This window comes from Parasteatoda tepidariorum, chromosome 10, assembly GCF_982258835.1.
Source record: "Parasteatoda tepidariorum strain Cologne lab strain chromosome 10, Ptep-v5.0, whole genome shotgun sequence".
NCBI lineage: Eukaryota > Metazoa > Arthropoda > Arachnida > Araneae > Theridiidae > Parasteatoda > Parasteatoda tepidariorum.
The window spans coordinates 103,675,741-103,699,696 of NC_141764.1; the positions used below are offsets into that span (position 1 = coordinate 103,675,741).

At 28.6% G+C, this 23,956-nt stretch overlaps 1 protein-coding gene across 2 annotated transcripts in view; it reads left to right on the plus strand.

The window, feature by feature from the left end:
• The window catches only part of LOC107442145 (solute carrier organic anion transporter family member 74D), a 64,399-nt gene that overhangs the window by 28,893 nt on the left and 11,550 nt on the right, over nucleotides 1-23,956 (plus strand). For both annotated transcript variants that reach the window (XM_016055616.5, XM_016055618.4), the window contains 3 exons: nucleotides 11,564-11,650; nucleotides 17,815-18,021; nucleotides 19,357-19,521. In XM_016055616.5, the coding sequence (XP_015911102.2) occupies nucleotides 11,564-11,650; nucleotides 17,815-18,021; nucleotides 19,357-19,521 (459 nt within the window). The remainder of the gene's footprint in view (nucleotides 1-11,563; nucleotides 11,651-17,814; nucleotides 18,022-19,356; nucleotides 19,522-23,956) is intronic.

Below are 23,956 nucleotides of genomic sequence, written 5' to 3' on the forward strand. Positions count from 1 at the left end.
GTACTTACAAGTCTAAGGCACAGAATGGAGAAAAAATGAATCACATTATATCATAGGAAGTGGACTGTTAATGCGGAAGACGGTGGTCGTTGTGCTTAAATAAAAAAATGATCATCACGCTAACTTATAACGTGGAAGAATAATTATTTTATCTATGAATGAACGTTACAAAAATACATTATAGTTTCAAGAGATGCATTCTTAAATTTTCTGAAGAAAAAATTTATTTCTTTTTCATCTCTGAATGAAGACTACAAAACTGCATGATAGATTTAAAATTTTAAATTTAAAATGAATTCTATTTAGTATTATTACATAACATTGTCAAATATATAATACGCACTTACAATTTGCGTATGTCATACTAAATGAGCGTTTATTTTTGAAAGTGGAATAAATACAGTTGGAACTAACAATCTTTCATTTCTTTTTACGATTGTAATAATCATCATTGGGTTTCAAAATTTAATCAAATTATACTGTTAAATACAAATACTCAAATTGATTTTTCTTTGCGAACATTTTTAAATTCATTCAAGCGCGAACCCAATTCTCGGAAAAACTACATTATTTTTGTAGCTAACTTCAACTACTTTATTACAAATGTAGTTAACTACATCTACATTTTTTAATTGTAGTAACTGCAAACTGCTTTGAAAATGTATTAATTACTTCACTGCTTTAAAGAGGCGGACTTTTTCTGGAGAACTTAATTTACACCGATGTTCAAAATGGTTTTGAATAAGAAAATGGCTTACATTAAATATAAGGAAATAATTAAGAAATATTTATTCATGTCTACTTTGAACCAGCTTGTTATTATAAATTTTTTTCTTCGAATTTTTCGTAATTTTACGCTTTTTTTGACGGCGAATATTCAATTTAAGAAATTATCAAATACTTGCAATTTTTTAATTGTTTAAATCACTTTTATTTCCTTTAAGTTCCTTTCTTTGAAATAACATACTGACGTAACGTTTATTACTGTAAGACAATTAAAATGTTTTGTGGTATCGTTTACTCATTTTCATTTTTAGACTTATATCAATGAAGAAAAAAAGACATTAATTACTTTTTATTAAACAAAAAATACTCATATCCGACAGACGCAACAAAATTGACTTTAGCATTTTCTTAAAAAAAAAAAAAAAATACAAATTCATCGTTTGCCTATCATAGGAATAAGAAGATTTTAAGATCAGTAATCATGCATGAACGCCACCTAAAACTCTTCGTATTTAAAATAAAATTGAGAGCAATTTAAACTTTTTTTTTTGCTATCTTATTTCAACACAATAAATTTGTTCATTTCACCCCCAAAAGAAGTTTTTTTTTATAACCGTCGTTAAACAGCCGATCCAATTTTGGGTTTACAACTACTAATGCTGAACTCCGTAGCCTTGTAACTTTGAACCAATGCAGAAGACAAAGAAGCTCCTAGATCAGTACCTCTAAATGTATTGATTTGTTATGGGAACCTGGAGGACTAGCGACTCGACTGATTTAACATGCGTCAGTCGCCATTTACTACACGGGGAGTCTTGGCCGGCGGAGATCGAATCCACGAACTCTTGGACATGGGTCCAGTTCCCTACCAACCTGGCTATCCCGGATTTTTATTCTTTACTTTAGGGGTACTTTTTATTCTCAAAGCCTTACTAACATCTAAACTGTTCCAATGACTGCTTCATTTCATTCAATTCAGTGTAAATAAAAATAAAGAAAATGCCGGAAGCTCTTTTGCTGGAATGCAATAATTTCAATCTAATCTTCCTTTTACTGAATAAAACTGAAATAAAAACTAAACAAAACTAAAAATAAAAGCTTTTTGCTTTCATCTCGTTCACCATATACACTTTTATACCATACCTCTCATAATGACTTGTTTTAATAATAAAAAAAAATGTCTTTGCTCTCAATATTGAATTTTGTTACACATTAGTATATTTCCGGGTATAATTTAAAAGCTATTCTTCAACTATGGAAACTGTTATTCATTTTATGGTATAAACTTTCATTGACCGATGTGTTACGCTTCGTTTCACTCCCCATTAATTCAAGCGTAACGTAACTGTCACTAACGGATGATAATTCAGGAAGATCGCCAAAAAAGTTGGTATTTTGTTATATTCTTGGGAGCATTTATTAATCTTCGTGTAAATCTTAGGTTTTAGTTGTAAGTAAGAAAACTATTGATTGGCGCTTGATGATAAAAAAAAAACATCCTTAAGTAGGATAAAAGAAAATAATAGAATGCAATTAAAACTCATATTATTTTATCATTCCCATAAATAACAGTAAATTATTAAAATGAGGGAAATAAAATAGCTCAAAGATTAAATTAGAAATATTTGAAACCAAATCTTCATTTAAGAAAGACATTTCAATATTTTGGTGATCTATTCAGATGAAGAGTAAATTTTTTTCTACTTTTTCCCTATTAATAATAATTAACACAAAATAATAGCTTAAATTTGAAAGAATATTTCTCAATATTTTTTTGGTGCATTGAGTAAGTAAAGATTGTGTTAATGCAAGTAATAACTCAATTTTTTTTAATGCAATGTGTTTTTTCAAAGGAGAAAAAAAACTACACATTTTCAGACGAGAATTCAAAACAAAAATAAAACTAAATTTCGATTCTCGTTTCTTGAGATTCAAATGATGCTAAATTATAATCTGACTTGAAAAAAAAAATCATATTTAATGCGAATGAAATTTTTAATCAAGTAATATCTAACAGCTTCAATTTTTTGGGATCATTCATTTAATTTTTTCGTGCTTTTAAATTTTAATAGCGATGACTGCAAAAAAAATTTTAACATCGTGAAATTTGAAATTTATAACTTTAAGATACATTATTTTGTCAGAATTTTTCAACAGGAAATTGAAATTCGGAAACTATTTTTAGTTCATGTTACAAACAAATACATTCATATTAAACTTGAATTTTAACTTTAAATTTCAGAAAAAAGAATTGAAAACTACGCAGTTTCAGTTTTAGAAATAATAAAAAAATTTTAAGTTAACATTAATTAATTATGAACACTAAGTACAGAATGCTTAATGCAAAATAAATTTAAAAAAAGTTTTGTTTTAGGGAATAAAAAGTTTTTAAAATTAGATAGCACTTTCTTTAACTTTCAAAATGTCTCATTAAAAATTTGTGTAAGCATTTTGTATATTCATTAAGGACTACGGCACCAAAACAATCCACAAAATATACATGCATTTTTAAAAATAGACACAGCTTCCTAATGGAGCTTTAATAACGACCTAAATCAAATATTTCGGACATGCATTTTCCTGAAACTTATATCCGTTGAAGTTTGATATAAGTCCTAAAAATCTGTTTAATACATTTTTCGTCTAGTTGAGTTTTGAAATAATACTTAGAATACTTTTTTATAACTTAAATAATTCTTACTTTTAGCGTTGCTTAAAACAAAGAGTCGGTTAAAGATATTTTCCTGGTTTAATCCAGTGATATTGCGTTGTTTTACAATTTTGTCGCTTAAATTGGGTAGATTTGTGATTAGAAAAACAAGGAATTCAAAACTAGGTTTTGATTAATACTAGATTTACCTCTCCGATTGTTAAGTTTTCACGTACATGTGGAAATAAATTGCTTCTTAGAGTTTCAATTTTGTAATGAATTGTATGGATCCATAACATCTATTCTTTAATTGATATTTTAATTTTCTTCCACAAAATCTTAAATCGGAATAAGTTCTTAATATTAAACAACAACATCCTTTTCAAATTCATTTAGATTTACAGAATTACACATTCAATTTAGAGAAGTATTTTTATTGCTATTTAAACTCGCTAGAATGTTGTAGTAGTATTTTTTTTTAAGTAGCAGTAGAGCTGCACAAAGGGCTATTGGTGATGGTCTTTAAAACTTCCCAGAGGATGTTCCGAAGACATGCTATCACAATTTTGATCATGTGCAGAGAGGATGGCTGCCTTGCTTTGGCAGCCCGACGACCTGCTCGTGAAGTCGAGCACTTTACGATAGTATAGTTCAATAAAGATCGATACAGCACACCTTTCGTCTCTTCGCTGGGTGATCGAAGTGACCACCCACCCGCTCACAGAAAGCCGCCAGTGATGCTTAGGAATCACAAGAAAGAGATAGTAAGATACAACCAGGGTTGGTTTGATGGTCGTCTATCTCGCTCGTCTAACAAGTGTATATTCGAAGTATGATTGCAGAAAAAATAAATCTGGGTCAGACCAAGATCCAGTTTGTGGGTCAGACCAATTTTCGGTCGGCTCTGGATTCAGTTAGAGTGGTCCTTGGAAAAAATGATGCCTAGAGTGGTCATTTGGAAAAAAACGATAAATTAAAAAATAGTTTATTTGAAGTTTTGAGAGTTTTTCATCGATTCTCTGGAGGAAAAAAAAACGCGTGTAACAGCTGTATTATTCTGATCAATCTAAATATGAGATGATACTCAAACAGCTTCCTAATTTACAGCAAAAATACTGACATCTTGAGAATAACTGACAGACTGAAAATAAAAATTAACGCATGCACTTTCTCGTGCACAAGATTACGCGTTTAAGTTAAAACTTGGTGATAGTAGAGCAGGGCGTTTAAATCTTTTCCAGCGCTAGGTAAATATTTTATGCATTTTCTTTGGCCAAAAATATTTTTTCAAAATTTAAAAAATTTAGGTTTGTTTAATTTGAAAAATACCTTTTATAATTCTAGTATGATGTTTGAAAAGTGCATATTTGTTCTGAGTCATTAACATGATTTTGATGGCATTTATCAAGCCCACCAGGGGTTAGAGTATCATTATTTTTTTCCTTCATTTGGCTCTAAGAAAAATTAAATAACAAAAGTTTTCACATTGTGCCATAAAAATGTTTAGATTTAAACAATGTCTGTACTTATGTTTAACACTCCTGTAAAAGAGTCAGAAGTTGTGGGAATTTGAAAAAAGTTATCCATTGATGCTTACTCGAGAAAATCAAAAGCCAACCTTAGTTTAAGTCGACTGAACTTAAGAAATTCACATTTTTAACACAAAATGTATGGTGCATCACGTTTTCAATCAACTTTTATCAACATTTATTATTCGACTTACGTTTTCTGTAATAAAAATGAAATTATTTAACCTTTTTAATCCATATCAAAAATGAGAATTTTAAAACAATTTCGTAAAATTAGCTTATTTAACAATCACAAAAAATTTTGTTCAAATAATTAATCAGTATAATAAAGTGAATTCTCGTATTCTTCTGCAATTAAAATAATGTGGCCTAACGTTACAATACATTTCACATATCAATGTGGTTAAATAAAATATAATCATATTATCCAGCAAACCAATATTTAATATTCCTTTGGTTAAACATAAATTATTATTTATACAAACAAATGTTGCCCGAAACATTTACCTAAGTACAATCTGTAATCTGTAAAGCGTTTTTATTTATTTTATAAAAAGTGGTTTTCAATTTTCTTTCCATGTCAATAACCTCAAAACATCTTTTTGACTCTAAAAGATAGAAAACAACACAAAAGAAAACTCTGGATATTTACCTTTCAGTTGAATAATAGATCAAAGATCAATTTCTATTCATTGGACTCTTTAATCTATATGTGCGATGGTTGTGTTTCAGCATCACTCCATTCCCAGACATCTACTTATCTTTTCAAGTGAATTCAAACATCTCATTGTTTTTTTTTTCCTTTGAAGTAAATATATTGCAGGTCTGAAATTCCTCTTTGATTCAAAGGTCTTTAAAAAATAGTTTGAATCGCTTAAAGCATAGCGGTATGTTTCGCAACCTACCCCAAAACAATTTTTCAATTTTCAATATTTTTAATAAAATTGTGTTATTTAGCTAAAATTTTAGTTTACAACTTAACTGTTTGCAAAAACTTTAGCTCATAACTTTTAGTTATAATTACTTACTGAATAAGAGCAGGGAAAAAATTTAAAGTACAACTTAATTTATTAGAATATGAAAAAAAGCCTACAATATTTTATGTTCCATTATCCTCAAAAATTTAAAACAATAAATTTTAGTTTTATTATGTAGTAAACTTTAAAGTGTGGTCCAACGCTTTAGAACTCCTTCAAAATGACCTCTGGACTGCCAGTCTTTTCACAAAATCCCCCTGAAATCTAGTTCTGCAGAATCGAGCTATCATTCTTTTGGCTTTCCTCTTTTTGACTAGTAAAGGATTTTGACAAAAAAAAAAAATTATTTTCAAGCCTAAAGTTTCTTTTTGCTGCAATGTTAATTTTAAAAGGGATCTGTGTACAGTATGAAAAACAAAAAAGAAAAACATAATCTAACCTTATACAGGCTATTTTGTTAATGCAGATGAAAATTTAAGAAACGAAATCAGACATAAAAACTTCCATTTTCTGAAAATAAGCACACTTTTTTCAGGGATTAGGATTATTGACCTTTAAACTGAAGGGGTACTTCAAAGTATGGTATATTTCTCCATATTATCAGAAGTAATGAAGCGAATCAAAACATTTTTGATCCTGAATTCGAAACTAGTTTACATCAAGTTAAACAAGTTTTTAAAGAAAATTTAAAAATTATTCTTTTTTAATAATGCATTATTTTTTATTATTTAATTTGCAATTGGTCTAAAAAAATCATTTTAACAAAGTTTTTACAAAAATTTAATCTATTTAATATTAAAACGCAAAATCCAAAATTTGATGGAAATAGAGCAAATCGTCATTGAGAAATTAAAATTTAAAAAACGCAAGTTCTTTTAGATAGCTTAGCGACCAAAAAGTGAAATTAACATAAATATGGTCAAACTCTCAACAATTCTCCCGTTTAAGCCATTGGCAATGTATATTCCAGATTCTAATCACCCCCCCCCCCTCGCTTTTTTGAGAGAAAAGAGTCAAAATAAGTTGAATGTATATCTATCCAATAAAACCTATGTTTTGCTATCTGCACTAATTAATAAAACTGATTATAATTCGGCTCTCACTATTAAGATTGTGTATTAGTACGTGAAAATCTAATCATTAGATCCAAATTTGATATGGTTTTTTTTAAGCCCTGTACCTTATTATTTAAAAGTGAGATTTATAACAATATTTCTTTCTCTTATTCCACAATTTTTTTGATTTAACAATTGTAATTTGTAATCTTTTCATTTTCGTCCACTAAACGAAACCAAGTGAATAAAATGAAACTGTTTTGAATGTCTTTTCCAAGGCCTTCCCATCGGATTGGTTAGGCGACCCATTTCTGTATTAGATTGAATTGTTATTTAAAAATATCTAAAATGTTTTTTCTTCTTATAAGAACTATGATGTCACTTAAAAAGGAAGTATGTATTTTTTTTCCTTCTCACAACTATGTAATGCAAAATTGAATTTGGCGATAAAAAAATTCCGGCTATCTTTTTAGAGGAGTCCAGCGCCAGTCATCTGTATACACAGATAATCATTGCATTGACTTAAACTAAATTTTCGGAGAACGTTATAAACACGTGAACTATTCTGTTATAAGGTCAATTAGTGTTTGTCTTACGAGTTTTTAACATCAGCGATAAAATTGATTAGAAAAGCTGAATGTGTAAACTAAATTCTTAGGTTTTTCATTTTTTCTTATCTATTATTATTATCATAATCAGAAGGGCGTTTTTTCCCCCAAGAAAGCGTTATATTTGTATACAAATGTGATGATAAAAATATTATAATCACATTGATAATGAATTTCACGATTATTATTTTTAGTGGTCTTTAGATATTAAGAGTTTTATGAATCGATTATAGTTTATTAGCAAGCGAAATGTGATTAACGAAACAAGCAGTGATTTTCTGTATGAATTGAAAAACATTTCTGAATCCTTCGTTCACCTCTCCTCGATTTCTACAAACATTTCTTTTTTGTTATTTTAACAATAAACAGATTGTTACGCCTAAATTAAAAAAGTATTTAAATAAAAGACCAAAAATTGTTTTATCGTATCAACATAGATTTAGTTTCTTAGATTTAATTACCGATCATCTGATCGCAAATTCATCTACAATATTGTTTTTTGATTTCCCGTTTAATTTTTGGTTACTAAAATAATCATTAAACAGTTATCATTGAAGAGTATAGTCAGTTATAGAGCGAAAAAATAGTTCCTAATAATATTTTACAATTTTGTAATCATTATTCTGATTGCAAATGTTAACTGATTACAGTTTTACACGAAGTTTATAAGAAAAGTATATGTAACTTTGAACATTTTTGATACATTTTATAATTTAATGATTGCAAAATGAATCATAAGATACCTCATGCATACGTGTATCATAATATGTTGTGTAATAAGATAATATCATAAGATTATTTATTATAACGAAGAACTAATAAGACTACAGTTCTAATAAGTTCTAATAAGTTCCTTCAGTTCTAATAAGACTTCAATTCGGAAAAGTAATCAAAATATAAAACGTAGTATTGACAGAAAATATAAAAATGAAATAATAAACAAGAATTACAAGTAAATAATTTCTTAAAAATTGAGTGTCAATAAATCAGTTCAGGTCGACCCTATTAACATAGCCTTTTTAACTTATTCATTTTATGACCTTCACGCTAGAAAACTAGATCTTATCATGTGAATTTTTCGTCCAATGAGAATGCTCGGACCATTCATCCTATTTATCTACTTTATATTGAATATAGATTATTCTATACGTATGCATTCATTTATAGCGACACACTTTAAAATTAAGTAAAAAATTTAATACTTACAGTATTTATTTTATATTTTATTTCATTAAAATTTTCATACCTTTTTTTCCACTATTATAAATTAACTGATTAACTTCCTATCACTCAAACGAAAACTGATGCTGCTGTTATTGAGAGAAAGATTTTTCTGAGAAAGATCCTTCTTTGCAAAGGAAGATCTAGTGGCAGCAAAATTGATATATCAATGTATGATTCTTAGTTAAGCATATTTGATTAAAATTTCTTTGGACCACATGCAAATAATTCTATAAAAAATGCCAATTTGTTGCAATCACCTCTTGGTGAGTTTTCTGAAACTTTGGAAAAATTATTTAAAATTATGTAAATTTTATTTTTCAGTACTCCTTCATTGCTTAAAAGTTTTTTTTTCTAAGAGTGATACCTTTTGTAACGTGAGGTCACTATATCGTGAATGTACAAAAATATCTTTAGATATTAAGAGTTTTATGAATCGATTATAGTTTATTAGCAAGCGAAATGTGATTAACGAAACAAGCAGTGATTTTCTGTATGAATTGAAAAACATTTCTGAATCCTTCGTTCACCTCTCCTCGATTTCTACAAACATTTCTTTTTTGTTATTTTAACAATAAACAGATTGTTACGCCTAAATTAAAAAAGTATTTAAATAAAAGACCAAAAATTGTTTTATCGTATCAACATAGATTTAGTTTCTTAGATTTAATTACCGATCATCTGATCGCAAATTCATCTACAATATTGTTTTTTGATTTCCCGTTTAATTTTTGGTTACTAAAATAATCATTAAACAGTTATCATTGAAGAGTATAGTCAGTTATAGAGCGAAAAAATAGTTCCTAATAATATTTTACAATTTTGTAATCATTATTCTGATTGCAAATGTTAACTGATTACAGTTTTACACGAAGTTTATAAGAAAAGTATATGTAACTTTGAACATTTTTGATACATTTTATAATTTAATGATTGCAAAATGAATCATAAGATACCTCATGCATACGTGTATCATAATATGTTGTGTAATAAGATAATATCATAAGATTATTTATTATAACGAAGAACTAATAAGACTACAGTTCTAATAAGTTCTAATAAGTTCCTTCAGTTCTAATAAGACTTCAATTCGGAAAAGTAATCAAAATATAAAACGTAGTATTGACAGAAAATATAAAAATGAAATAATAAACAAGAATTACAAGTAAATAATTTCTTAAAAATTGAGTGTCAATAAATCAGTTCAGGTCGACCCTATTAACATAGCCTTTTTAACTTATTCATTTTATGACCTTCACGCTAGAAAACTAGATCTTATCATGTGAATTTTTCGTCCAATGAGAATGCTCGGACCATTCATCCTATTTATCTACTTTATATTGAATATAGATTATTCTATACGTATGCATTCATTTATAGCGACACACTTTAAAATTAAGTAAAAAATTTAATACTTACAGTATTTATTTTATATTTTATTTCATTAAAATTTTCATACCTTTTTTTCCACTATTATAAATTAACTGATTAACTTCCTATCACTCAAACGAAAACTGATGCTGCTGTTATTGAGAGAAAGATTTTTCTGAGAAAGATCCTTCTTTGCAAAGGAAGATCTAGTGGCAGCAAAATTGATATATCAATGTATGATTCTTAGTTAAGCATATTTGATTAAAATTTCTTTGGACCACATGCAAATAATTCTATAAAAAATGCCAATTTGTTGCAATCACCTCTTGGTGAGTTTTCTGAAACTTTGGAAAAATTATTTAAAATTATGTAAATTTTATTTTTCAGTACTCCTTCATTGCTTAAAAGTTTTTTTTTCTAAGAGTGATACCTTTTGTAACGTGAGGTCACTATATCGTGAATGTACAAAAATATCGTAAATATTTAAAGTCGACTCTAGTGTGTATAATAGGCGTTTGAAGGTTACGCGAACTCTCCGTTACCACGGTATCAAACTTAATCTCCAAGCTATTGTTATAATAATATACAGTTATGAGTTATAGATTCTACTTAACTGCATGTGAATAAAAAGAGTGTTACCTACCATAACGTTGCTAAGGCGTCGGAGAATATTGGACAAACCCTAATTAAAGTAAATCTTTGGAAATGTATTGGAACAATTGTTCATTCATCTTCGAAAGCGTTGCACAGTGAGACCAACAGCGAGAGTCTAATTTTAACCTATAGGCGAAAAAAGTGTCACAAGAAGAAAAAAAACATCACCTTGAACGACTCTTGTTCTAATGATCGGATTTTTACGAAATTGGTCTCATAGTTCTTGAGAAATCACATTTTAAGTATGCGAATGTTTTAAATTTCGATAATTCAAATTTTTCATTTTGCCATTAAAAATTACTACCTTCTTTAGAATTCGTAAAAATTCTTGTACCTTACAATTCAAACTTTTTTTTTCTATTTTTTAAGTAAAGTAATAAAACATATTAATTAATTATCCAAAAAAATTAATACATGTTAATAGTAAACACATCTCAAAACAATTATATGAAATGGTAATTTTTTCATCCTATGGTAATTCTAGTACATTATTCTACATCCTTTCATCATTTCAAGGTTTTGGATTTTGTTCAGAAAATTTTGAGTTGAACAGTCAAAACCGAAGCTCGAATGATTTTTAAATGTAGAGAGAAATAAAACCATACTAAGCAAGTAGTGAGTGATGCTTTAGATTTCAGACCAAGTAATATTCTTTAAATAAACTATATATTGTTTAAATTTTGTGTACTAAATGCCATATTTTTATAGAACTCTTGGAATTTATCTTTATAATAGTTACAAGATATCGATTTTAAAACCATATTTCTTTCAGGAACCTTATTTTCATTGCGCCTCCTGGGACCTACTTTTGGCTTTCTTTTATCCTCTCTTTGTCTCAGTTTTTATGAAGATCCTTTCTGTAAGTAGGAATTAATATTCCATTCTATATATAAATATATGGCGTTCATGGATTATAGTGCCTTTTTTTATACTTAAAAACTAAATTTCATCAGGGCATTGCTCAAGCCGTGAGCAGTATATATAAAATTATTTTTAATGATATCTACTTATTTTGAAGGGAAGTAGTCGTCAGACTTATAAAGCTTCTGAACCACAGAACCATTTTAAAATGCTTCCCTGAGCTACCTACCATTTAAAAGAACCTAACATTCGATTTTTCAGTGAACTTAAGTATTACAGACAACTAACGCAATTTACTGAAAATGTCCGCGAGTGTATCCCGAGTTACTAGACTATAGCGACTAGATTTGAGCTCGCATTTGGGTGTCCGAGACAGGTTTACTTAGAGTTCAGATCCATCAGAGATAGAGGCTAAATTTTGTTGTCTCGTCACTTGACTTTTGATGTCTCAGCAAGTAAATTAATAAATTGAAACCTTTTTAATGCCTTTTTTACGAATCTGTAAAAGAAAAAGCGAAAAGAAAAATTGAATCGACTGAAACCCCAAGATGACTAAAACAAAAATTAAAAATGAAACATTTAGTGCTAGCCTCACACAGCAAAAGCACCGAGCAATAGTAGTAAAGCTCTGTAATTTTTCATGCCTTACAAATTTTATACATTTCAAACTAAATAGCGGAATCAACCGTTTGTTTAAAACTAGTAAAAAAAGCTTATGAGAATTTTATTGTGAGCCTGAGCCGACTCGACCTTTTTTTCAGTAAAAGAACCCGAGTCGGCGTCGTCGAGCCTTTCATCGTCGGGCTGAACCCATCTCATCTCCATTAGTGACTAGAACGCTTGCCGGTTTGGTAATCTTTATATATATATGTATATATATATATATATATATATATATATATATATATATATATATATATATATATATATATATATATATATATATATATATATATATATATATATATATATATATATATATATATATATATATATATAAAGATTATATATATATGAAAGGGTAGCAGTCATGGTGAGTGATGTTAGGCCACGCAGATAGCAGTTGGAAGTCAAAACATATTTTATTACCTTCACATAGTATATTTAAGACATTTTCTAGCAAAGGCGGAGCTCAAAATCACACTCAAAAACTGTGTGCTTAAGTTTTTATCTTAGGGAAAGTAGCAAAGGAATTTCCCTCTATTTTGTTATATTTGAGGGGGAAAGGGAAGTGATAAGGATTACTATTGGTTTATGAAAGAAATCTAGCTTTTCCCACACAGATCATAGAGAGATATGTCCTGCTCTTAATTAAATGCATAGTTGAGCCAAAAATAGATTTAAGAACAGGATGTGGCTTTTAAAAATGTGAGAAAGAATTTGGAATAGATTAATTAATTAGGAATAAAGTAGGAGTTGTTTCATTGCAAAGAAACTAACATAAAAAGATTAATAAAAGCTTTTTATGTTACATCCCCCCTCGCCGAAAAATTTTGACTAATATCTAAAAATTTTTAAAATTATCCCTTTGCAAAACTTTCCTTATGATGACACAATTAAAAAATTTAATACTAATATTTGTAATATCAACAAGATATAAAGTAACATGAATTATAATGAAAAAAAAAACACATTTGCACACTATGTAAAAAAAATTTTCATACAGTGTTAGAGGAAGAAAAAAAAATTTGAAGTAGCGCTACTATCGAAATGAAGTGTTAGATCTCCATTTTCAAAAATTTTTTGTGATTAAGTTTTTTCAGTCCTTCTTTATAATCACAGTAAATAAAGTTATTCCTCATACTAACACAATTAAAATAAACTTTTCACTTAAGACAAGAAAATCTATAAAAATTTCCTAAAAGATGTAAATATTCATATTCAATAACAAGAAAGATACAAAAATATGAAAATGCAAGTGATATGAGATATAAAAATACAAATTGACACTTTTTATCAAAAAAATTTTCAATATAAAATGTAAAAAATTTTTTGACACAATGGTCTTTAATCTGAAGTTTAAGACTTCAGTATTTTTATTTCAATGAGATAATAAAAAGTTTGACACTTTGTCTTTAATCTGAAGTTTAAAAAAAAAAGGGTCCACATGTTCCATTGAACTATGTGTATTATTGTCATATTTGGTATTTAATTTTATTTTCATGAAACAAAAAAAATTGACACTGGTAAATTTGATGGTTATTTTACCCTTTGAGGTTCAACTTTTATTGTCTCTATATACTATTTATTTTTAGCAAAAATATCTGAAAAATTTCTTAAAATTCCTGAAGATGGAAATTTTTTTCATTATCTTGAATTTGCATAATTCCGTCAACATGATTTTGACAATGCGGCCCCACATTATCACAATCAGTCTCAAGAACACTTGAAAATTCAAAATTATTTTCAGTTTTGCTATTTGAATCCTTATTTTTAATTCTATTTTTTATTTTATTTTTCTTTAAACTCACTTTGTTAACATTTTTCTTTTTACTATTCTTCTTTTTTTTTTATGCCCAAATTTTTTTTTTCTTCCTTTCGTTTTGTTTTTCTTAGATTTGAATTTTTTTTTTTTCTTTTCTATCTGCTTTCTTCTTTGGTTTTTTTTATTGCAAACATTAACCAGGATTTCAGGAAAAAAAATGTGTGAGAACAAATTGCTTTTACAATCAGAAAAGGTGATCAGTCTTCTCAGAATTTACATTACAACCCGTTTAACACAATTCATTATTAATTGAAATCCAAAACAAAGCTTTCAAATTCAATATGGTATTAGGTAAATCAGTTTTTTAAAATTTGACTGACCTAGCTATTTTCCTTATTTTTAATTTGAAGTGCAAGTTAGGTTAATTTGCAAATTACTTTTTGTTTGTTTTCATTTATCTTTTTTTTTTCTTTTTGGACACATAACTTTTCTAAAATATTTGTTGGGTTTATTTTTAAAGTACCACCTGTGTTAGTATTTAACAAGATAGTTTTCTTAGTCACCATCGGGTAGTTGTTACTTTTATTATTTTTATTTTGAATGTATTTTGAGTGTATCCGGATACTATTCTTTCTCAATTCGTGGTTTAGTCACTTTATGTTGGATTTGACTCTTTCGCTTATAAACTTGATCTGTTAATGGGATTGCCTGAACCTTCATTTAAAATTTAATTTTGAAAAATTTTGTATTGATTTTCAAAATTATTTGTTGCACTATTTTTGATTATCATCTTTAATTTGTAATTTTTTCCACTCCGTAAGGGCATTCAAATAACCAAAATAAATTTCATTAACTAAATATAACATTTAGAAGGAAAAAAATTTAAATTTATGAATAGCACATATTTTGCTTTTTTAAACACCATAATAAAATAAAAATTTAAATTTTACTTCTACAATCAATATAATATACACTGTGATATATAATGCAATATAAAAAGTGATTCCTTAAATAATAATTAAAACTATAATCATACTGAATCATAAGTGGAAAAAAAATATGTGATAGCACTAAATTTTAATATCATTATTTAATTTAAACAAATAATATTATAAACCATTGAATAATAGCATCAATAAATGGAACTATTATCAAAATATAAATATTAATAGATAAATATAATATTACCGGAATAAATATTTGGAACAATAAACATAAAATTATATGTTCCTATTTCAATATATGAGCGTAAATGATTCAAAAGTATTCACGTTTAAAAACTTAAACTTTTGAGAGTAAATACCAATCACATCTGTAATTAATCACCAATAAATCACTTCTAATATTTGATGAATCACGCGCACACGCGAGCGAAATCATAGCTACCACTTGAGATCACATTTTTGGTCATCTTCCGTTCAAGGAAACACAGAACACTCGAGAAAATCGCCAGAAAACGAAATCAATTCGATCATATGCTGAACCTTTATCAATCCTCAATGAGACCGACAATCAGCAAGCAAGTAGGGCAACACAGCAAGCACTTGCTGTAAATCCGCAAGAAGCTAATTGTTGATGGTAACACACGGTAGGCGAAAACGAAACCAAAACAGCGAAGACATCAATTCTTTAACGGCGATTCCGGTACAACGGTGTAGAGGCAACGTCTGGACCCATTATGAAGGAAAGTCCCGAAATTCTCATTCTTTTAGTCAGGATATCTGTTTCACGAGCAACGCCGGCATCTCCTAAAACTTCATTCCATTATTTTCTTCTTTCCTTTTATATTTATATATTTTTTACTTATTTGAAAAAAGCATTTTTTTAATGGAGCCAGTGATAAAAAAAAGTGCCAAACCAACTGCAAAATTTATCCTGCGAGGCTTGAAAGGGTAGCAGTCATGGTGAGTGATGTTAGGCCACGCAGATAGCAGTTGGAAGGCAAAACATATTTTATTACCTTCACATAGTATATTTAAGACATTTTCTAGCAAAGGCGGAGCTCAAAATCGCACTCAAAAACTGTGTGCTTAAGTTTTTATCTTAGGGAAAGTAGCAAAGGAATTTCCCTCTATTTTGTTATATTTGAGGGGAAAAGGGAAGTGATAAGGATTACTATTGGTTTATGAAAGAAATCTAGCTTTTCCCACACAGATCATAGGGAGATATGTCCTGCTCTTAATTAAATGCATAGTTGAGCCAAAAATAGATTTAAGAACAGGATGTGGCTTTTAAAAGTGTGAGAAAGAATTTGGAATAGAATAATTAATTAGGAATAAAGTAGGAGTTGTTTCATAGCAAAGAAACTAACATAAAAAGATTAATAAAAGCTTTCTATGTTACATATATATATATATATATATATATATATATATAATATATATATATATATATATATATATATATATATATATATATTATATATATATATATATATATATATATATTATATATATATATATATATATATATATATATATAATATATATATATATATATATATATATATATGTATATATATATATATATATATATATATATATATATATATATATATATATATATATATATATATATATATATATATATATATATATATATATATATATATATATATATATATATATATATATATATATATATATATATATATATATATATATATATATATATATATATATATATATATATATATATATATATATATATATATATATATATATATATATATATATATATATATATATATATATATGCTCTGAGGCTTATTTTCACGAATTTTTTAAAAATGTCATATAACTTGCTTCACTAAACTGTTCATTTAATTAGCATTTTTTAAAATGCATCCATGAGTGGTGTAACACCCGAACTCAGTTAGAGCGACGCAAATGAGTCAACTTTGAAATGTCCATCCCATTTTTCCAATGGATGGTGATACTCTTGTTTTTAAATTTTGCAGTTTGGCAGTTTCGCGCCATTTGTCTGATTTTTTTAATTTATTGGAAATTCAAAGAAATCTGAGGGGCATGGAATTCATGACACTTGATATAATTAATAAGATTGTTGTATTAGTTTAACATATTTGTCATGAAAATTATGCTATTTGATTTATTCTGCTGTAATTTTTGCTCAGAACTTACTGTATCAAATAACATTTCCCATACATGTGAAAGTATTAAGTATATTAGATATTTCGTTCAATTTTTTTTATATAAAATAATCTATTTCCAACATTTTGATGATTATAAAGAACAAATTGAAAGAAAAAATTAATCTTCCATTTTTGGTGTATTTTTCTTAAATATATTTCACAGGCAAGGGGTTAAAAATATGTAGTTTCAATCCATGCAAAATCACAGGGAAAATAACTGTATTTAATATTATTTTGTATGAAATTTGATTTTAATTTAATGACGTAATTCAAAATATAATGAATTAATATCATTTGCTCTTACTTTTTGGGAAGCCAAAAGTTATTTTTGTTTAAAAATCCATGCAGAAATGATGTAAACTGGATGTTGTGACCAAATATTATTTTATAAATTCATTCAAATTTTCGTTTACGATTGACACCACTTATTAAATGATTATTAATAATTTAAAAAAAGAAGAAAATAGTGCAATAACATTCAACAATATCTGAAAAATATATTACTGTTGTTGAAGAATGGTTTGAAAATGATTTGTTTGAACTAACCTTTATTTCATGCTGTAAATGAACTGTTATAATTTTTTAGATGATCCCGGATATAGCACAAAAGACCCCCGATGGATCGGAGCTTGGTGGTTAGGCTTCATCATATTAGGCATAGCCATATTTATATTTTCTATTCCAATGGTTCTCTTCCCTAAACGATTCCCCGGAAAGAAGTTGCCATCTGAACTTAAAAATAAAAAGGAAACCAAACCAGAACCACCGAAATCGCCAATAGAACAACTCAAAGGTAATAATTTCAGTCTATACTGTTTCTTTTCTTTTTTAAATATCTAAAGCAAATCAAAAGCAGTGCGTTTTCAAATTTCCCTGTTCCCCCCCCCTCTACAAAACTGAATGATTAGACTGCACTACACTAAGCTTACGTTCATACGTATTTTAAAATGACAAAATTAACTCTTTGTACCATTGAAGATCTTACTTACAAGGTACAATGACACCAAACTATTTTTAACTCTCTTTTTTTTAATTTAAACTCTCTTACGGTTATTATGATCACTATTAATTTAATTATAAATATTTGTAATTAGTATTATTTATTTATTTATTTACTCTCTCCAATGCCCATCTGGATAATGACCTAGGTCATGCAGGAACCTGAGGGGCAGATTTGTTGGCCACTCTTTCAAGGGCACCATGTTAGATGGGCCAACGTTGCTCTCACAGTAAGGACAGATAGTTCAAAGAAGGAAAAAACATCCATGCCTTGCCCGGTATTCGAACCCAGAACCTTTCTGATGCAGGGCACTCCCCCAACACCTACACAGGCCAGTCGGTTATTAATATTATAATTAATATTAAATATTATTATAATTTTAGTCTGTGAAATTTATATTTGAAATATTTTGGGACTGTTGAGTTTGAAATGGTGAAATAAAATATATCTGACGCACAAACAAAAATAATCAAATGTGTGACGCAAACACAAATAACCAAACAGTACTAAATACTATGTCAGAAGTTTATTTAAAAGAATTTTTTAAGCCCTGATCAACAGAGAATTGCTGAAAATTTGGTGCAATCGATCAAACTCTCACTTTCATGACCTACCATAGAGTTTTAATGCTTACACCTTAATCAATCAGCCTTAATCAAAAAAATCCTGACCATTTCCCTATTTGAAATCTGAATATTCAGTTTTCTCCGGGCAGGTCATGATTTTAACTTTGGTTCGTTGTTGAATTAGAAATGATATGCTGTTTGGGCATTAACATTTTGGATAAAATAACTGCAGATACTCGAAAATAAATCTCAGAAGGGGACTGACATTTCACAAAACGAGTGAATTCAAATTTCAAAACAGATTGATATTTTTATTGTATTCCTTCGAGCTGCGCAGATTATGAATAGTATCACTTCCTTCATTTGAAGGAGATTTATTGAGTGGTAATAATGGGGAAGATAATTTCTGTAAAACTTTTTCTTAATCAAATGACTAGAAATGTAAAATAACGTCTAATATATATAACAGCAACCTATGGAATAAAATCTATGGCATAGCAGACGATGCTTCATGCATTCGCACTGAAGAGCGTTACTATATGCTTTACTTTTTTTCTTTCAGATATGGGCAAAGCAATGAAGAGACTCGGAAAGAATCCCATTCTGATCTGCCATTATTTGGGGGGAGTGTTTAGACTCAATGGCCTGATAGGTTATTACGTCCTCCTTCCCAAATACATGGAGACTCAGTTCAGGCAATCAGCTTCAGTGGCCAGTCTTTATTCAGGTAACATCTTAATAACTTCTGATCTCATAAACGGATCTGCGTGTACTAAAACGATATTTTAATGATTCCAAGAGCCTAAACTTAAAAATACTAATTAATTAATGCAAACGATATTTTAAGTTGCTAAATCAAGTGCAACAAAGTACTTTTTCCGAATAAACATTTTTTCAGACTGATTTCGATTCTTTAAATAGGGGAGTAACCGCAATATGGAATGTATGTCCCCAATATTTTAGACTGGTGAGTGGTCAAAAGCTTGTGCCCTTTTTTTGAAACTTCACTTATTGAATTTTCTACCACCTCAAAAAAAAATTTTTTTTTTAACTATTTACTACTCAAGAACTTTTTGAGCGATTGCCTTCATATTTTAGATTTTGTCACTTCAAATGACATAGGAAATTTGAAAATTTTGTATTCTGAACAATTCGAAATTTTTTCGACTGTTAGTAAATTAAATAATAAAAAAATAATAAATAACTGGAAGAATGTTTTTCTTTTTTACATGGACTTATTTAAAAACTTATCCAAGGCATAGGCTTTTCTCAAAATAAAATATTTTTTCTTTTCATAAGGAAATATATTTGGAAAAATACATTTTATCAATTAGGTTTAAAACTTCAAAAGTTCCAAAGACAGGGTGAAATACGCCAGAAAAATTAAGGAAACATTATGGGGCTCAATACTTTCGACCGATCTCCTGCCTAAACTATATTATAAACTATATCTCTAATCATTCAGAAAACAAGCATGTTTATCGAGAAAAAGTCTATTTTTGTGTCGAATTTCATACCTTAAAATACCGTCTGCATTAAATAATTAGCATATCTAAGGTCAGTTCATCAAACGAATAATATTTTGCTCTAGTACGTAAAAATTCTACTATTAGATCAAAAGTTGTTAAGGTATTTATTTTTCTTGTATTTTATACATTAGATAAAGCATACTTTCGACTTATATTTTATGCATCATTTTTATGCTTGTAAAAATGTTTAAGTAATATGTACCGGAATATCATTCATAGGAAATAAAACAGAGACGTGCAAAAATCAAACATATTAAAGTAATTTAACCGCTAAAAATATTTTAAATTTCAAAAATTATTTAAATATTCTATGTGATCTATTACAAATAATGAAAAATTCAGAAGTTACAAATACTTTAAAAGAACATATTAAAGATTGAGTGTAATCTCTACAGTGTGTCACATTTAAATACGCCTTTATTTTGTGTCATGACTCGATACAAAAAATTAATAATAAAAAATAAATAAATAAATAATGAGGGTGAAGCATCGATCTTAAGAAAGTATATATCTGAACACATATTTAATTGGAGTCACTCACTTCCTGATCCATTGCAAGTTAAGTAGAAAAGAACATCAAAAAGGTGTCCAGTCGAAATAAAGCCACTTTTGATTTTAGCCAAAATATTCGTAAAGTTTATAAATGACTTGGGATATGTGATGTTGCATACCATTTACCAATTCCAAACAGAATGACGTTGTGTCAAGTTTTAATGATGGCAGTCTTCCCTTTTGCCACAGACTGAAACTTCTTGTTCTTGGTGGCAACTGAGGACAGTCTGTATCTTTTTCTTGGAAAGGCATGTTATTAATGACATGTGCCCTAATATCCAAAAATCACCACTTTGAAGATTTTGAAATAAAGTAAGTGAAAGCATTATACGAATTTGGGACAACAATTCTTCCTTCAAATGCTAGTAAATGACTTGATGCAGCTATTGTAGGCCACTAAGGTAAGAGGGGAGGGGGTGATTGTTCTCTTTTCCCAGTGGCGCCATCTATGACTGAGAATTCTACTTCTACCATTACCCATACGTCACGCCCATTCATCGGGTGGACCCAATCATACATCTATTCATTCACGGATCGTAATTTTGGCATGAATCAGAGAACGATCTATTTCCATATCAGCACCCTCAGAGGTATAGTTTGCTATGGGAGCATGGGTACTTTGTGACACATGATTTAATGCGCACCAGGCTCCTTTTACTGGGCGAGGAGTCTTCGACAGTCTGGATTTGAACTGCCGTGTTCACGAATATGAATCCAGCGCCCTGTCAACCATGCTATCTCGGCCACAGTATATGACTTACCTGCATTTTTTGGTACTGGTTGCCTCATGTGACCTGGGAGAAAATTAACTTTAACTTTATCCCCAAGCCTTCTTATAGCATTTATGAACCTCCGAATTGCTGTGGATTTGGAGAAAATTTTCGCAACTTCTTTTTTCTTTTTACATGTTCTACAAGAAATCTGCATAATAAAAAAATTATCAGAAGCCCAGGTTGCAAGTTATCCACAAGGAAAAAAATTGTAAACTGTAGAAGAATAAAGATGGTACAGACTGTTTTGTATACTATTATAATGGTATCAGAAAAAAAAGAGTTCTTCATTACACAGCAAAGCTGGTTAATTGTGTGTGAAGCTATGATGGTAGTACGTACTCCAGGCTGTATGGAGGCAACCGGTGACTGAAAAATTCAAGAAATCCACTTATTGCCATTTTTAGGGAGAATGGATGGCCCAATATGGGATTTTACAGCTAGACAATGCGTTCATTTACGTTTCAAAATCTTCACAGTGTTGGTGTTTGAATAGTTGAGCGCATGCCAAGACTGGTCTTCCCTTTTAAACGACCTACATCCCCAAGAAAACGTGGGAGTCTATCATAAGTAAGATTGTTTATGGCAAAAAGTAGCAGTTTCAGTTAGTGGCAGAATTGATGGTTGCCATCTTTGTAACTGGGGATAACATGGATGCAAATGTTCGTTAGGGTCTGGTAAATCGTACGCAATATCATATATTTCAAGCCATATATATAAACATGTATTAACTGTAATCACTTCCTGATACCTAAATTTAGTCAGAGGGTTACGATAATAGCTTCTAAATTATCCGAAACATTGGGGTTGCGAAAGAGAAAATTAGTAAAATGGGTTACCACACTAGGGAACGCTTCTCATTTCATTCAATGCCATTTTCATTCTACTTGTTGGGAGCTTTTAGCTTACACATTGATTTCTATAATAACTTTATTTTTTTCATTTATTTTTTTATTCATTTACTTTTTTGTTTTGTTTAATGCGATGTTTGATTTAAGAATATGCTAATGAATGAAGCTTACTTCAGAAGTATTTTAACTAAAAGGATAAATTATTGATAATTTTACAAAAAGTTTGACTGGTGTTAGTTTTTTAATTATTTTTATTAGCATTTTTTTATCACTTAAAAATAAATATTTTAATTTTAATGTAAAAAACTTTTTTTCTATTAAATTTTTATTTTAACTCAATGAAAGCTTTCTAACTTTGCGATGAAATGTTGATGAATGAATGTTTGTGTAGATGAAATCTTGAAGTTAGATTTCTTTCCGACTTGCTCTAGCTCTCAAAACCTTACTCAAATTCCCTGCCCGATATCAATGTATCAAGATATAATCATTTCGTAGTCGTTACCTGCAGAATTTAACTCGATATTACCGTCAAATAAAAGTTATCGACAACCGAAATTTTTTGACCAAATTAAAACTAGTTAAAGGTCTGTAGCATAGTGTCAGAATCAATCACTAAATTATCGCAAAGTTAACTGATGACTTTTAAAAAATTTCGAAAAATTAGAATGTTTAAGCCTCATTTACAGCTCCGAACACGATATCAAATTTAATATTTATTATTCCCTGCCACGATCAAAATTCATAGTGATATTATTACCACAAGAAATTTATAGTCAATCGAAATTTCAGTTACTGTCCGCTTAGCTAGGGTACTTACATTATAATGGGAGCTCTGAATTGGATGACATCTTAAGTTTATTCTTTATTTCAGCAGGATACTTTTTTTCGTCTTTTTTTTCTTCTTATTTCATGTTTCTTTCCTGTTCAGATGGAACAGAAAGTGAGTTACACCTTGTTAATACGTAATTGGAAAAAGGCATTGTTAATATATATTTGGTTTTCCTTATTTTTTTTCCATCTAGTCATGGCACAAAATCAAAACTGTTTCATTTAAGTGGAACACATTGTATAACCAATAATAAAGATATTTATTTGAGATGTTGTGCTAATAAATAGCTAAATGAGAAGCTAATTTTTATAATGTGATACTTACAAGAAAGAAATATTTTTGAAAATTGAATTTATTTTTGGAATAGGCAACAATGCAATAAACCATTGTAAAAATAGTTCAATCATTTGCTTTTAGACGTGGCTACGTGTTGGTTTCATTCTTACTTCTTATATGATGCGAAATCCAAACGACATTCTATTACTAAAACAATATTCTTCCAAAAAAAATTTTAATTCTCTCAAAATTAAGTATAATAATTGCAATTAATCATAATAATAAAATTTTTATACATTGTCGTGACTGAAAACTTTTAAGCTCTTCAAAAGAGATATTTCCTAATGGTAATAAA